Source organism: Podarcis tiliguerta, assembly GCF_965153285.1.
Source record: "Podarcis tiliguerta genome assembly, chromosome: 2".
NCBI lineage: Eukaryota > Metazoa > Chordata > Lepidosauria > Squamata > Lacertidae > Podarcis > Podarcis tiliguerta.
In genome coordinates, this window is record NC_139535.1 from 18,505,600 (window position 1) to 18,519,081 (window position 13,482).

General features: G+C 49.8%; 1 protein-coding gene across 1 annotated transcript in view; it reads right to left on the bottom strand.

The window, feature by feature from the left end:
- Positions 1 to 13,482, bottom strand: part of GABBR1 (gamma-aminobutyric acid type B receptor subunit 1) — a 190,217-nt gene that overhangs the window by 39,247 nt on the left and 137,488 nt on the right. Inside the window, exons 8-10 of the mRNA XM_083424773.1 lie at positions 8,713 to 8,847; positions 7,609 to 7,779; positions 1,939 to 2,040 (exon numbers count right to left, since the gene is read on the bottom strand). Coding sequence (XP_083280899.1) covers positions 1,939 to 2,040; positions 7,609 to 7,779; positions 8,713 to 8,847 — 408 coding nt within the window. The remainder of the gene's footprint in view (positions 1 to 1,938; positions 2,041 to 7,608; positions 7,780 to 8,712; positions 8,848 to 13,482) is intronic.

Below are 13,482 nucleotides of genomic sequence, written 5' to 3' on the forward strand. Positions count from 1 at the left end.
ACGTGTCGGAAGTCAAACGGACTTGCGGAACACATTCTGTTTGAAAACCAAGGCACGACTGTACTAATAAAGGAAGCATTTAGTTTATTAATAGTCATCCCTGATCCAGGCTCGTTGGAATCTCTACGTTCTTATAATTAGAAAACTGCCACTCAGATAATGTTAACGAACGTATCTAAGAAATGTTGCATGATTTAACTCCTAGTTCCTTTATCTCTCCCCCTTTGTTTCCTTTTCTTCTCTTTCCTCTGTTATTAGATTGCAAATGTATAAGTGTTGCACATTGTTAAATTGTTATAAACTGAATATGTATATATGTGTGTGTGTGTGTGTGTGCACACATACACACACCAAAAATTTCTGCATAGGTTTTCAAAATCTAAGGATTGCATCCAACTAAGTTTTATTCAGGATAGACCCACTGAAATGCATGGACCTAAGTTAGTCCTATCTATTAATTTCAAAGCATCTGATCTGAATGGGACTAAGATTGGATGCAACCCTAAGTGTTAAAAAGCATCATTGGTAGTTGGCCAAGTAATGGGGGTTGGGACGAGGAAGCAAGAAAGTTTTGACACCCTTCCTTCCACCCAGATCGCCTCCCCCACATACACACACACTCTGTCACTTGGAGTAATATAACACACTGCCCCCCCCCCCCCAGCAAGGGCATTCTCAAAATTTCAGTCAATTAACCCTCCATTCCCATCACTTGGGAAGACAGGCGAGCTAATCCCAGTGTACTGGAAGAAGCAAAGATCACCAGTGTCAAAGCAATGATTCTTCAACATCAGCTTTGTTGGACTGGTCATGTTGTGTAGAGATGCCTGATTATCTTCTTCCAAAGCAACTATTCTATTCTGAACTTAACAACGGAAAGCGTAATGCTGGTGGTCAACAAAAGAGGTTTAAAGACTGTCTCAAGGCAAATCTAAAGAAATGCAGTATAAACACCAAAAACTGGGAAACACTTGCCTGCGAGCACTCCAATCGGAGAACAGCTTTTACCAAACTCAGGACGCAAGGGATAAACGTGCTTAGAGGAAGGCACGCTTGGCAAATCCACACCGTGATCAACTCCTGCCCAGAAACCAATGTCCCCACTGTGGAAGGACGTGTGGATCCAGAATTTGCCTCCACAATCACTTATGGACTCGTTGTTAAAACCGTGTTTATGGAAGACAATCTTACTCGGTTACGAGTGATTGCCAGAGAAGAAGAAGAAGGATCACCCTGCGGATATATGTCAAACGATTAACAAGTGGGTCCCCAAACGCATGTTTGCGTTAAAGGTGGGCCCTGGGTCTGAAAAGGTTGACAATGCCTGCTCTAGCGGTTAGCCGAGGCCAAAGGGATGTGGCTCGTGGTTATGAACCCTCCTTGCGGCTGCCACCCAGAGCACACTTACTCGGGAGAAAGCCCCACTGAAGACACTGGAGCTTATCTTCCAGCAAACACGTCTAGGATTCTGCTGTCCGTTTGCGATATGTACAGTGGGACGAAACTTTTCACAGCTCCGCACGAGCCCGTCCCTGCCCCACAACAGCCTGAAGCTGTCCCAGGCAGCAAAAAGCACAGATCTGGCACGTACAAAAAGCAGAGATTCAAAGCAATCCAAATACAGTGGTACCTCGGGTTACATACGCTTCAGGTTACATACGCTTCAGGTTACTTACTCCGCTAGCCCAGAAATATTACCTCGGGTTAAGAACTTTGCTTCAGGATGAGAACAGAAATCGTGCTCCGGTGGCGCAGCGGCAGCAGTAGGCCCCATTAGCTAAAGTGGTGCTTCAGGTTAAGAACAGCTTCAGGTTAAGTACAGACCGCTGGAACGAATTAAGTACTTAACCCGAGGTACCACTGTATCCCACCCACCCTTGTTGAAGGGGGTTTGGATGAAGCAAAGCTGAGTCCCTCTGCCCTCCCAGCCAGGATCACCTTCAGATTCTTGACGGGCACAGCAGGGTCAGAGAAGAAGCTCTGGCGGAAAGTGATCTCGATCCCGGCTTCTTTGACTCGCTCTTCCAGGTCATCCAAGGTCTATGGGAATGAAGAAGGAGGCACAGAGATAAGGAAGGAATAGGTGATGTTGGAGTGGAACAATGGGTCAGTGTAAAGGTAATGCTAAAATAGGGGGTGCAATGGTGGTTTAGGATAAGGGTTTTAAAAATCAGCAGTGCACGTTCCCTGTGCTTCTACAACCTCACTGGTAAAGTACCTTTTGTAAAGGTAAAGGGACCCCTGACCATTAGGTCCAGTCGTGACCGACTCTGGGGTTGCGGCGCTCATCTCGCTTTATTGGCCGAGGGAGCCGGCGTACAGCTTCCGGGTCATGAGGCCAGCATGACTAAGCCGCTTCTGGCGAACCAGAGCAGTGCACGGAAACGCTGTTTACCTTCCCGCCGGAGGGGTACCTATTTATCTACTTGCACTTTGACGTGCTCTCAAACTGCTAGGTTGACAGGAGCTGGGACCAAACAACGGGAGCTCACCCCGTCGCAGGGATTCGAACCGCCGACCTTCTGATCGGCAAGTCCTAGGCTCTGTGGTTTAACCCACAGCGCCACCTTTTGTATCCAACAGCAAATGCAGCTTCCTGAGAATCTCTGTTTCTATTTTATTCAAAAAAAATTCTAGCCCCTGTGGCTGTAGGGCAATACCTGAAAAATATTCAGAAACCTTTTGTTGTTGTTGTTGAAGGAGAGGGGACAGCTTCACTGGACAGGATTTCCCCATAACTCCTTGCCTCTTGCCATGGCAATCAAAACCAATTTTGCGCAAAACATAGGTGACAGCTAATTTGGCTCCTCTTAAGAGCCAAATTACGCATTACGTTAAATGTGCTTAAAAAACAACAAGGATGATGATGGTGATAAAGAAGAGGCAATGTAAGGGCCCCACCCCACCCCCAAACCAGACAGGAACTGCAGCATAGAAGTTACCAAAAAGATATCCTTTCCTTCTTGCACTGGTTTAATGAGAATCGCCCCCAAGCTATTAGCTCTCCACTGGGCTATTTGCTTGCTGTGAGTAATAGCCTGTTTGCAAGTAAAGGCCTAGGCAGGGAACAGGCAGGACAGGAAAGCTAATTGACAAGAGATGGGGAGGAGGAGGATAACAAGGAGTTTGCTGGCGATCCTTTATCAGCGAAAGACAGGCAGGAGTCTCTGGAGGAAAAGTTCTGAGTGTGAGGAGAAGTGTTTACTGTCTCAACCTCAACCCCTTTTCCAGTGCCGGATTTACGTATAAGCTAAACAAGCTGTAGCTTAGTGCCCAACTCTCTTGGGGGCCCACAACAAATTTAAAGGGGGAAAAAACACCTGGATGTACATTTCCAAAATTTAAGATAAAAAACAAATTACATAAAACCTACATAAAGCAACAGTGTTTTGTGTTGTGTAGGCTCCTATGGTGTAATGGGCCTCACCTGCTCCCTAAAATATCGCTGGTTTGCTCATTTCTATACATAGGGATGCGGGTGGCGCTGTGGGTTAAACCACAGAGCCTAGGACTTGCCGATCAGAAGGTTGGCGGTTCGAATCCCCGCAATGGGGTGAGCTCCCGTTTTTCGGTCCCAGCTCCTGCCAACCTAGCAGTTTGAAAGCAAGTCAAAGTGCAAGTAGATAAATAGGTACCGCTCCAGTGGGAAGGTAAACGGCGTTTCCATGCGCTGCTCTGGTTTGCCAGAAGTGGCTTAGTCATGCTGGCCAAATGACCTGGAAACTGTATGCCGGCTCCCTCGGCCAGTAAAGCGAGATGAGCGCTGCAACCCCAGAGCCGGTCACGACTGGACCCAATGGTCAGGGGTCCCTTTACCTTTATACTTAGGGTGCCTACATTCTGCATGGACTGGTTGCAAGGCAACATGTGCAAATGGCTTTAGAGACCTATTAGGTCCATAAATTACCATATAGCATATATTCAGCACAAGAAACAGTGACAATTTGTGGAAAAAGGATAGCTGGACATATAAAGTAGCTTAGGGCCTCATCAAACCTAAATCCAGCCCTGCCCTTTCCTCACACTTAGCCATAATCTATTCACTTATTTATTTTTATCTAACACGGGGTTGGGATGTTCCTGGACTCCCATCTCCCATCCATCCCAGCTAATAGGCAGGGACTGGTTCAGTCCAGAAGCTTCTGGAAGGCCACCGCTTCCCAAGTGACACAAACTTAAACACACCTAACGCCATTAGCATAAAGTCTACAGAAAGTTCACTGCCTAGGAAAATCCACTGGATAAAGGGTGGTGCAGGGTAGCGCTCTGGGTTAAACCACAGCGCCTAGGGCTTGCCGATCAGAAGGTCGGCGGTTCAAATCCCCGTGACGGGGTGAGCTCCCGTTGTTCAGTCCCTGCTCCTGCCCACCTTGCAGTTCGAAAGCACGTCAAAGTGCAAGTAGATAAATAGGTACCGCTCTGGCAGGAAGGTAAACGGCGTTTCCGTGCGCTGCTCTGGTTCGCTAGAAGCAGCTTAGTCATGCTGGCCACATGACCCGGAAGCTGTACACCGGCTCCCTCGGTCTATAGAGCGAGATGAGCGCCGCAACCCCAGAGTCGGCCATGACTGGACCTAATGGTCAGGGGTCCCTTGACCTTTACCTTTAGCATACCTCAGTAGCAGAGCTTCTGCCTTGCATGCAGAAGGTCCCAGGTTTGGTTCCTGGTATTGCCAGTTAGGGCTGCAGCCCAGAAGATCTGCTGCTGTCAATCAGCGTGGTCAATACTGAGCCAGATGGCCCAATAGTCTGACTCAGTAAAAGGCAGCTTGCTATACAGGTGTTGAACGTAAGGAGCGTGTCCTCTCTCTCCAAGATAAAAAAAAACAGTTCGTTTAAGCACGATTTCGAAAATGCATGACTAATGTAACATGGAAGTTTGGCGCCTAACGGTACAGGAATCTGTGCTGCATTGTGAGCCTGGTGTAAATAATAATAATAATAATAATAATAATAATAATAATAATAATACGCCCCCCAAGATTCTGTAAGAAGCATGAGATGGTTTCTGTGACCAGTCACGCACTGGGCCTATCAGTACAACTATGGTCAGACAAATTTTCTAATTGGCTCTTTTTAAGGACTGAGATTAGACAAAGGGTTTTCTTCAGCCGCAGGAGAATTGCCCGGCCTTGTGGGAGCTTGTGGAAATGTACCACAATGAGGCACGGAGGGCTGCAGCCCATTTGCTTATCGCGGTCCACACAAAAATAGCTTCATTAGCTTAACATTTGCATTAATGTGATGGACATGTCGGAGCGCAGCTGGTAGAAATGTTCTACTTCTTTTGTCGGTGCGATTTCCTTCTCTGAAACTGGAAGTGGTAATTCTTCTTAGGACATCTTGGAGAGGGAACAGCACTCAGCAGAGATCTTAGATGACATTTATTAAGATTCAGTAGGAAAAAGGGACCGAGAGATATGCTTCATGCCAGAGAGAGCAGTCTAGAGGCAGACTAACAACATCCCTGCCTCCTCCTGTTTTCATTTTATCCATGCCTCTCCTATCTCATTCTTTTCTTCTCCTCTCTCTCTCAGCTGCCTAACCTCAGACTGCAAGCTCCTTGCAGCAGAGACCTCTCTCCTTGCTGCTTATATTACCCAGCACATTAACAGCCTGCATAATATTGATAGGTAAAGGTAAAGGGACCCCTGGCCATTAGGTCCAGTCGTGGCCAACTCTGGGGTTGAGGCACTCATCTCGCTTTATTGGCTGAGGGAGCCAATGTTTGCCCGCAGACAGTTTTTCCGGGTCATGTGGCCAGCATGACTAATCCGCTTCTGGCGAACCAGAGCAGTGCACGGAAACACCGTTTACCTTCCCACAGAAGCTCACCCCGTCGTGGGGATTTGAACCGCCGACCTTCTGATCGGCAAATCCTAGGCTCTGTGGTTTAACCCAGAGTGCCACCCGCGTCCCATTAACAGCCTGCATAATATTGATACAATTGTACTAATCAAGCACAAGCTGATGTGTTTGACATTTTAGATCGTTTTTACTGTAATACTGTGGTTTTAGTTTGTCTACTTTCTTCTGATTCTTTTTTACTAAGATGAAAGCGAGGTTTAGAAGCATTAAAGTAAAAGAAACAAATAAGGACTTAAAGATAGCTTGGGTCCTCATAAGGACTAGAAACTTATTTTGAAAGAAAGCTGAAAGTTTCAAGGTTCTAATATTACGGTATAGTGCATGGATTTGTGTGTGTTCAGGATAAAGCAATGATTATGTTACAGCTGAAGGAAACATCACACACAGATGAGGATTTTTAAGAAAAAAGGCCTTGAAGGGGTTTTTGTGCTATGAGACAAACAAACTCTGATAGCCTGCTGAAGTTTGGGAATTCACAAGATCAGTTCCGGTAGATAAACGACTCCTTAAAACAGCCTTTCCCAACTTGGTTCCCTCCAGATATTTTGGACCACAATATCCATCAGCCCCAGTTTGGTGTAACAACCAGGAGAATAGCTGCTGGCACTAGAGAATAGATTGGCTCTGACACAGTATCAAGAAGATTATTGTGTTCCACAAAATATAGCCCATTTGTTTGGTGCCACAGAACTTAATGGGAACCCTTGAAAAGCAACTCTGTTCTTGGCTGTTGCCAGAATCAAGCAAATACTGGGGACTGGTTTGTTGCTGTTGTTTAAATAAATGCAAATTACAAGGACAACCTCATGACTTGCACCTGGCACCAGGGGACTCATTGGGGATGTCCCAGAGGGTCCAAGCCCTGGGACTTGTATGGTGGTTCTCCTGCCCCCTTCCATCCCCTTTCTGTAATGGGAAAACACATTTCTTTAAACCTTGCATGTAGGGCGTTAAGGTGACATTCACACCATACAGTATATTGAAAGCACTCTTATACCACTTCCACAGTCATGGCTCCCACTCCCCACCAAAAATCTGGGAATTGTAGTTTGTTAAGAGTGCTGGGAACTGTAGCTCTGGGAGGGGTCTCCTGGCAAACTCTCAGCGCCATTAACAAATTAAGAGATCCCCCGGGGGAAGTATTGTGCAAACAGCGACATGGCTGGGACCTTCTTACTTTCCTAGAAGTTTGTGCAAATCTTGTTCAAATCCGTGGTAAAATGTAAAAAAGGTAAAAGACCCCTGGATCGTTAAGTCCAGTCAAAGGTGCTCATCTCGCTTCAGGCCGAGGGAGCCGGTGTTTGTCCTCAGACAGCTTTCCGGGTCATGTGGCCAGCAGGACTAAACTGCTTCTGGTATAACGGGACACCGTGACGGAAACCAGAGTGCATGGAAATGCCATTTACCTTCCCGCCGCAGTGATACCTATTTATCTGCTTGCCCTGGTGTGCTTTTGAACTGCTATGTTGGCAGGAGCTTGGACAGAGCAACGGGAGCTCACCCCATCATGGGGATTCGAACCGCTGACCTTCTGATCAGCAAGCCCAAGAGGCTCAGTGGTTTAGACCACAGCGCCACCCGTTCCCCTATCAAATCTGTGGTCCTTTTAAGTGCTTAAGCAGCACCGCTGTCTGGTTTTTTTTTGGGGGGGTAGGGTTGGGCAATGCTGCAGGATGTCCCAGGATGCCCGAAAGGTGTGTCAGGTGGGGGATTTCTGCTCAGGGCTGGGGTCTCTCCATACCGAGGTGAACACCTCTGTGGTCTGCTGTATGGTGGCGATCTTGGTCCAGCTCCACTTCTTGAAGAGCTGCACTCGGGTGGGGTTGTGCAGAGTGGCTGACGGGTGCGTGCGGAAGAAGGTAGGGAAGCGCTGGCGGTTGGAGAGGGCTGGAGAGCTGGAGCCGTAGGACAGCTGCAAGGAAAGGAGGAAGAGACGGGAAACAGGGCTTTAAAAGGCTGAGACCGCCAACACTGGCCTCATTCAGTCTATGGGTTCAAAGTTCCCCACCCATCGTTAACTCTGGCACAGAGACACCACCCAACCCTTCAAATCATAGAACCACAAAGGGATCGCGAGGGTCATCTAGTCCAACCCACTGCAATGCAGGAATCTTTCGCCCAACGTGAGACTCGAACCCATGGCCCTGAGATTAAGAGTCCCATGTTCTATTGATGGAACTATCCCTCAGGGCCTTGCTCTCAAACCTGCTTTCTAGAGGTGCTGGCGTTGGATGCCAGATGCTTCCAGGAGGCCTGTTTATTGAGGATTCTTCCTCGTTTGTTTGCAGGGGGATTAGATCAGGAACGGATAAAGCGTTTGGCAGCCCAAGGGCCGCATTGTCTTCCGAGGGCCAATGGTGGGTAGCACCACACCTGCTATTTAATGTGCATTCATTTTGATTTGTTTTGTGGGGTGTTAGAGGACATTGTGTCAAAGCAAGCGCCGCCTCTCACATTTCCAACATGTTTTCTTGCCACTTTCCTTACTGCAAACAGTCCGGTTGTGTTTTCTTTGTTGTGCAAGACCTTCTAAACAGCTATAATGGTTTAACCCCAATCAGCTGGTGGGTGACTGAATCCCACCTAAAAAGTGTGACTGTCTGGAAGCACCCACTGTGGGGCTCCCACCCCCGCAGAGAGGTTTCACCTGGAAACCTTATCTCCCAATCCTAGGCGTGGGCTGTGCTAGCTTAGTGTCTACAGAAGTGCACTCTGCACACGCTCAGAGGCACTCTCGCCACAGCTTCCAGTTCTGAGAACAGGTTGCTGAGCTGAACCCTACTTCGTGGGCATCACACACGCACCACACACACAAACGGATACACAAAGTGCAAGGTATGCTCACCACAATGAGGTTCCACATGCGTGCTGCTTCGGCCACCAGGGTGGAGACGCTGCTGCAGCCTGGCATGAGGATGATCTTGATGGGGTCATTGTAGAGGAGCTCGTAGAGGAATTTGGTGGCCACGCCTGGTTCGCACTGCACGGAGCGGGGCGGACAGAGAACAAATCCCGTCACAAAGGGTGGCAAGGTATATCCCTAACCTGCACGCAAACACTCCCGACACACTCGGGGGAACAAATCCAGGAGACAGCTGGGAGGAAAGGCTAAAATCACATACTAGGCATTGCACACGACGCGGACGCAGGACGTGGCTCCTATCCAAAAGAGCTGCCGTCGACTTAGCAGGCACGGAAGGTCAGTGCTTGAGAAGGCAGCGGTGGAGACAGGATGGGAAAGGGTCAGGTGGCCGTGAAAATTTGGGCAAGGCGATGTGCCATGGGATGAAAGAAGCCTTGCTAGCAAAATGGATCTGCAGGATGGAGAAGGGAGCTTGACGAACAGAGAGGCGAAAGGCCCTGGGGGTATGGGGACTGTGGCTCAGTGATAACTAGAACATGATGCTGTGCATGTAAAAAGTTCAACCCCCAGCACAGTGCATTGCTGACTGAGACAGACTAATAGTTCCCTGTGTTCCTGGGGGTGCAACGCTAACCTGCACACTCAACTGTGTTTCCTCGGTTTCACTCCTATGGCTGGTGAGAGGGAGAGTTGCAGATGAGCTTCCCCCTCTCAAATGCCTTCTTTTCCTATCCCCACGCTATGAAAACAAGCGTAAACATCTGGAGAGGCCTCAAGTGCTCAGGGCTTAAGGAACAAGGCGAAGAGCGGTGGACCAGAGTGCTTGGTTTGATGCAGCAACCGGGAAGCTATTTTCCTTTAAACAGGCCATCTACACATCTGCCCTGAGCAGTAAGGAATACGTGAGGGCGGGGGCAGAATCGTCCCTCTGTTTGCAAAAAAACGTAAGACGACAAAGCCATACCCTGTGCAGGTTTGTCAACAGCTGCTGAGATTTTGATGGATGGGTTTCCTCTTCCCTTAGGTCTTGCATGGGGCTGGTTTGCCCACCTTTCTGTTGCCATCGTGCAAAAGGAAAGGTGGGGCAGGAAACGCAGGCCAAGTTGTTGCATAACAAGAGATGGCTTTTTCTTGCCAAAGGGCCCATCTCCTCCTGCACTGGTCCTGCTTTTAATGGCCAGTGGGAGGGCTGCCCCTGCACCCTCTTCTTCCACCAGCACAGCATAATGGGAGACCATCCTCCCCTGCCAATTGGGATTGGAGATAGCCTATCCCTGACCATGGAGGCTCCATTCTTCGGCATCACAAGCACGGCACAGAACAACGTGGCCTGCCGGCGTTCTGAGCAGCAGCTTGGGGAGGCTGGTTCCCAAATATAGCTGCCAATTTACCCTCCGCTTCCGAAGGACTTAAAGAGGCAACGAACGCCTTTTTCCCTTTCTGCGCAGCGAAGATCTTCCCACACACCCCACCTGACCTCCGCCCTGCTGCGTGGCGCTTTCTCTCTTTCTCTCTCTTTCTCTCTTTGGGCAAATATACTAGGCATCCCACCCTCTACTTCTCCCCCCACTCCAAGAACCGCCAGGGCTGCCCATCCTGCTCCTGGCTGTGCGCCTCCACCGCAAGGGGATGATGAATTATTCAGGGCATAGCCGCCCGGGAAAGAGGATCAGTTTCCATGGCAACCCCATCGCAGGCGCTGCCACGGCAACCTGTCAGCGCCAGGGAGCGGGGCTTCAATTGGGAGGGAACAAAGGGAGGAACGCGGGGCGCAGGGCGGGTGGGGGACCAGGAAGCACCCAGGGTAGCCAAAGAGAGAGAATAGAGAAGAATCGGCATAGCAAAGGCAGCTTTTTTCGGGGTGGGGGGTGGGTGAGGATTGATGCATATGTGTGGGAGGAGGGACAGACGAGACCACGGAGATTGACGGAGGGGCGGATGGATGAGTGGCTGTGAATTCGGGGATCGGGCACGGAACAGAGCAGCGCTCCTGGAAACGATGGCTGGGGACAAGGAGACGGGCAGGACAGACGGAGAGGCGACAGACTCGGTTTTGTGGGTGGACAGAGAGATGGGGGCGCTTAGGGTGAGGTGCACAGCGCTGGATGTGGAAGGAACACGCCACTTCTGGCAAGAAGCGTGGGCAGAGCCAGACAGAGAGTGGGAGGGCACGTGTGTTCGTGGAAGGCGGAGTGGCCACGGAATAGGCACTGGAAGCCGATTCGGCTTTCCGTAGTCTGCCCGTTGCTTGCACCTGCAAGTGAAGGGGAAGAGCGGCTGTTGCGTTTCAGGGACTCCCCACAGGAATTTAATTTCATTTATTAAATTTGTATGCCACCCATCCTCCACTGATCTCGGGGGCCTTTTGCAGCAGAATAACACACAGCCCATAATAGAAAAAAGGAAAAAACTGTGACAGCAGGATGCCGGGCTCCATCGGTCTGTGGTCCAATTCATTCCCAAAGGTCTCTTCCTACGTAGAAAACATGAGCTGCAAACTCAAGTCTGCTGCAAAGGGCCTTTTTGGAAAAGATGCAAACACACACAGAGAGGTCTGTTTTTACCCATGACCACGCTCAGGGCAATGCAAGCAATCTACAGGCACCTGCCACTCAGAAAGCCAAAGGTTCGTATACTCCAGCAGATGCCATCTCCCAGTTTGGGGAGATGAGGAAATGTGGCCTGGTTTTATTGCAACCTGGGAAACAGAGAAATACGATTCAATGGCCTTTCCAGTACTACCAGCGAAAGCCAAAGAGCTTGGCAACAGCAACAACAGCATGGCTTCCTCCCAGGCCCTGCTTGGCTGTGATGAAACCCTAGAAGGCTGAAGCCGTACAGCGAGAGCTCCTCTCTCCCCTTGTGTTGCCAGTTGGGTTCCTCTTCTTGTTCTTGACCTCTGGCACATTTCGATGCTCAGAGAAAACTGGCGACGAGAACAGAAGAAGGGCCTGCTGGATCAAGTCAATAGCCTATCTAGGTCATCAAATCAGATGCGTGTGGTAAATCTGCACGCAGGACCCAAACAAAAGAATCCTTTTCCCTCCTGAGGTTTGCAGCAACTGGTGTTTAGAAGCAGGGCTACCCCTGGACTATATTAGCAGAGGGAGGTGTCCTGCTGCTATCCCGAAAGTCATAGAATGTAGAAGACAGAAGTGTGAAGAGCTGGGTGGGTGTTTAGGAGCATGGGTGAACTGCTAACAGGTACGAATGCACGTAATGGAAACCAGACAGGATTGGCACCTGGAGAATGGCACAAGGTACCTTAAAGAGGGAACACCAGCCCCGTTGAGAAAGGGGCCGTAGCTCAGCAGGAGAGCATTTTGCTCTGCAAGCAGGAGGTCGCAGGTTCAATCCCTGGCGCCTCCAGGTAAGACTACAAACGGCTCCCTGTCTGAGACCCTGAGGAGCGGCTGCCAGTCAGTGTTTTTGTCCCCTGGTGGAAACTCTGGAGACCCCCTGAGAGCCAGCATAGATGGTACCGAGCTCGGCAAGACAAATGGTCTGACTCAGAACGAGGACGCTTCCGATGTTCCTGTAAACACACGGCAGGCACAAACGCACAACAGGCAGAGTGAATGAGTACACAGAGGCATGAATGCGCAGGGAAAGAAAACAAAAAACAAGAACGGGAGAGAAAGAGAGAGCACGTGGCAAAATCTGGCTGTACAAACCACCATGCTGTTTGCCTGTGGAATCAAATTGGACAGAGCCTTTGGTAGCCGTTCCATTGCATCCGTACCTAAATGGCTAAGTTCCACTTGCGCAGGACACCGACTTAGAACAGCGTATATGCAAATACACAGTAAAGCTGTTAGAGAGTGAGAGGGCAGAATGCCTGAGAAGGCTGAGCATTTCTCGAGGCCCAGATCTGCCTGCAACTGTACTGGCAGCTCAGGGGGAGACCCTGGGACAGGTTCCCAGTTCAGGCAAGACCTGGGCCAAGTTGGAAGTCCTGCCTTGGACAGTTTGCCTCTTGAGGATGCTGCAGTGCCTTCTAGATTTGCACACCCCTCTTAATTCTGTCTCATACTGCCTGTGACACACACACATCCTGGAGCGGGGAAATTCATTTATGACTTTGGCTCGAAAGGTACCTCTAGGAAAGAAAGAACTGACAGGGTTAAAAAAATGCTGGGATTCTTCCACCACCCTCCACCTTCTGCCGCCATAACTCCTTGCTGAATTCTCGTCAATGTCTAACCTTGGATCCCCAGATTGCTACCATTCCCAACACTGGGTAAATTGGCTGGGGATATAGCTGGACTGCAACGCCCATTATGCCCAGCCCACTTAGCCAAGGGTAGGAATGATGGGAGTTATAGTCCCAGTGGCGTAGCGTGGGGGGTGCAGGGGGGGCTGGCCGCACCGGGCACAACATTTGGGGGTTAGGGTTAGGGGGCGCAAATCCATGGGTTAGGGGGCGCGAATTACTTGCCTTGCCCCGGGTGCTGACAACCCACGCTACGCCACTGTATAGTCCAGCAATGTATGGAGACCCAAGGTTAAAGATGAGTGCTCTTAATGGAGGTCATCAATCCCAGAAACAAGCTTTAATCAAGCTCACGGCTCTAGGAAGAGGCAGCGGAGAGCCAAGTGCAGGTGAGCTTCACCTAGGCTGTGGCTCAGTGGAAGAGCTTCTGCTTGACAGGCAGGAGGTTGCAGGTGGTCCCACCCCTGCCATTACAAGGTGAGGCTGGGAACGTCCCCTGCCTGAAACCCTGGAGAGATGCTGCCAGACAGTGCAGACAG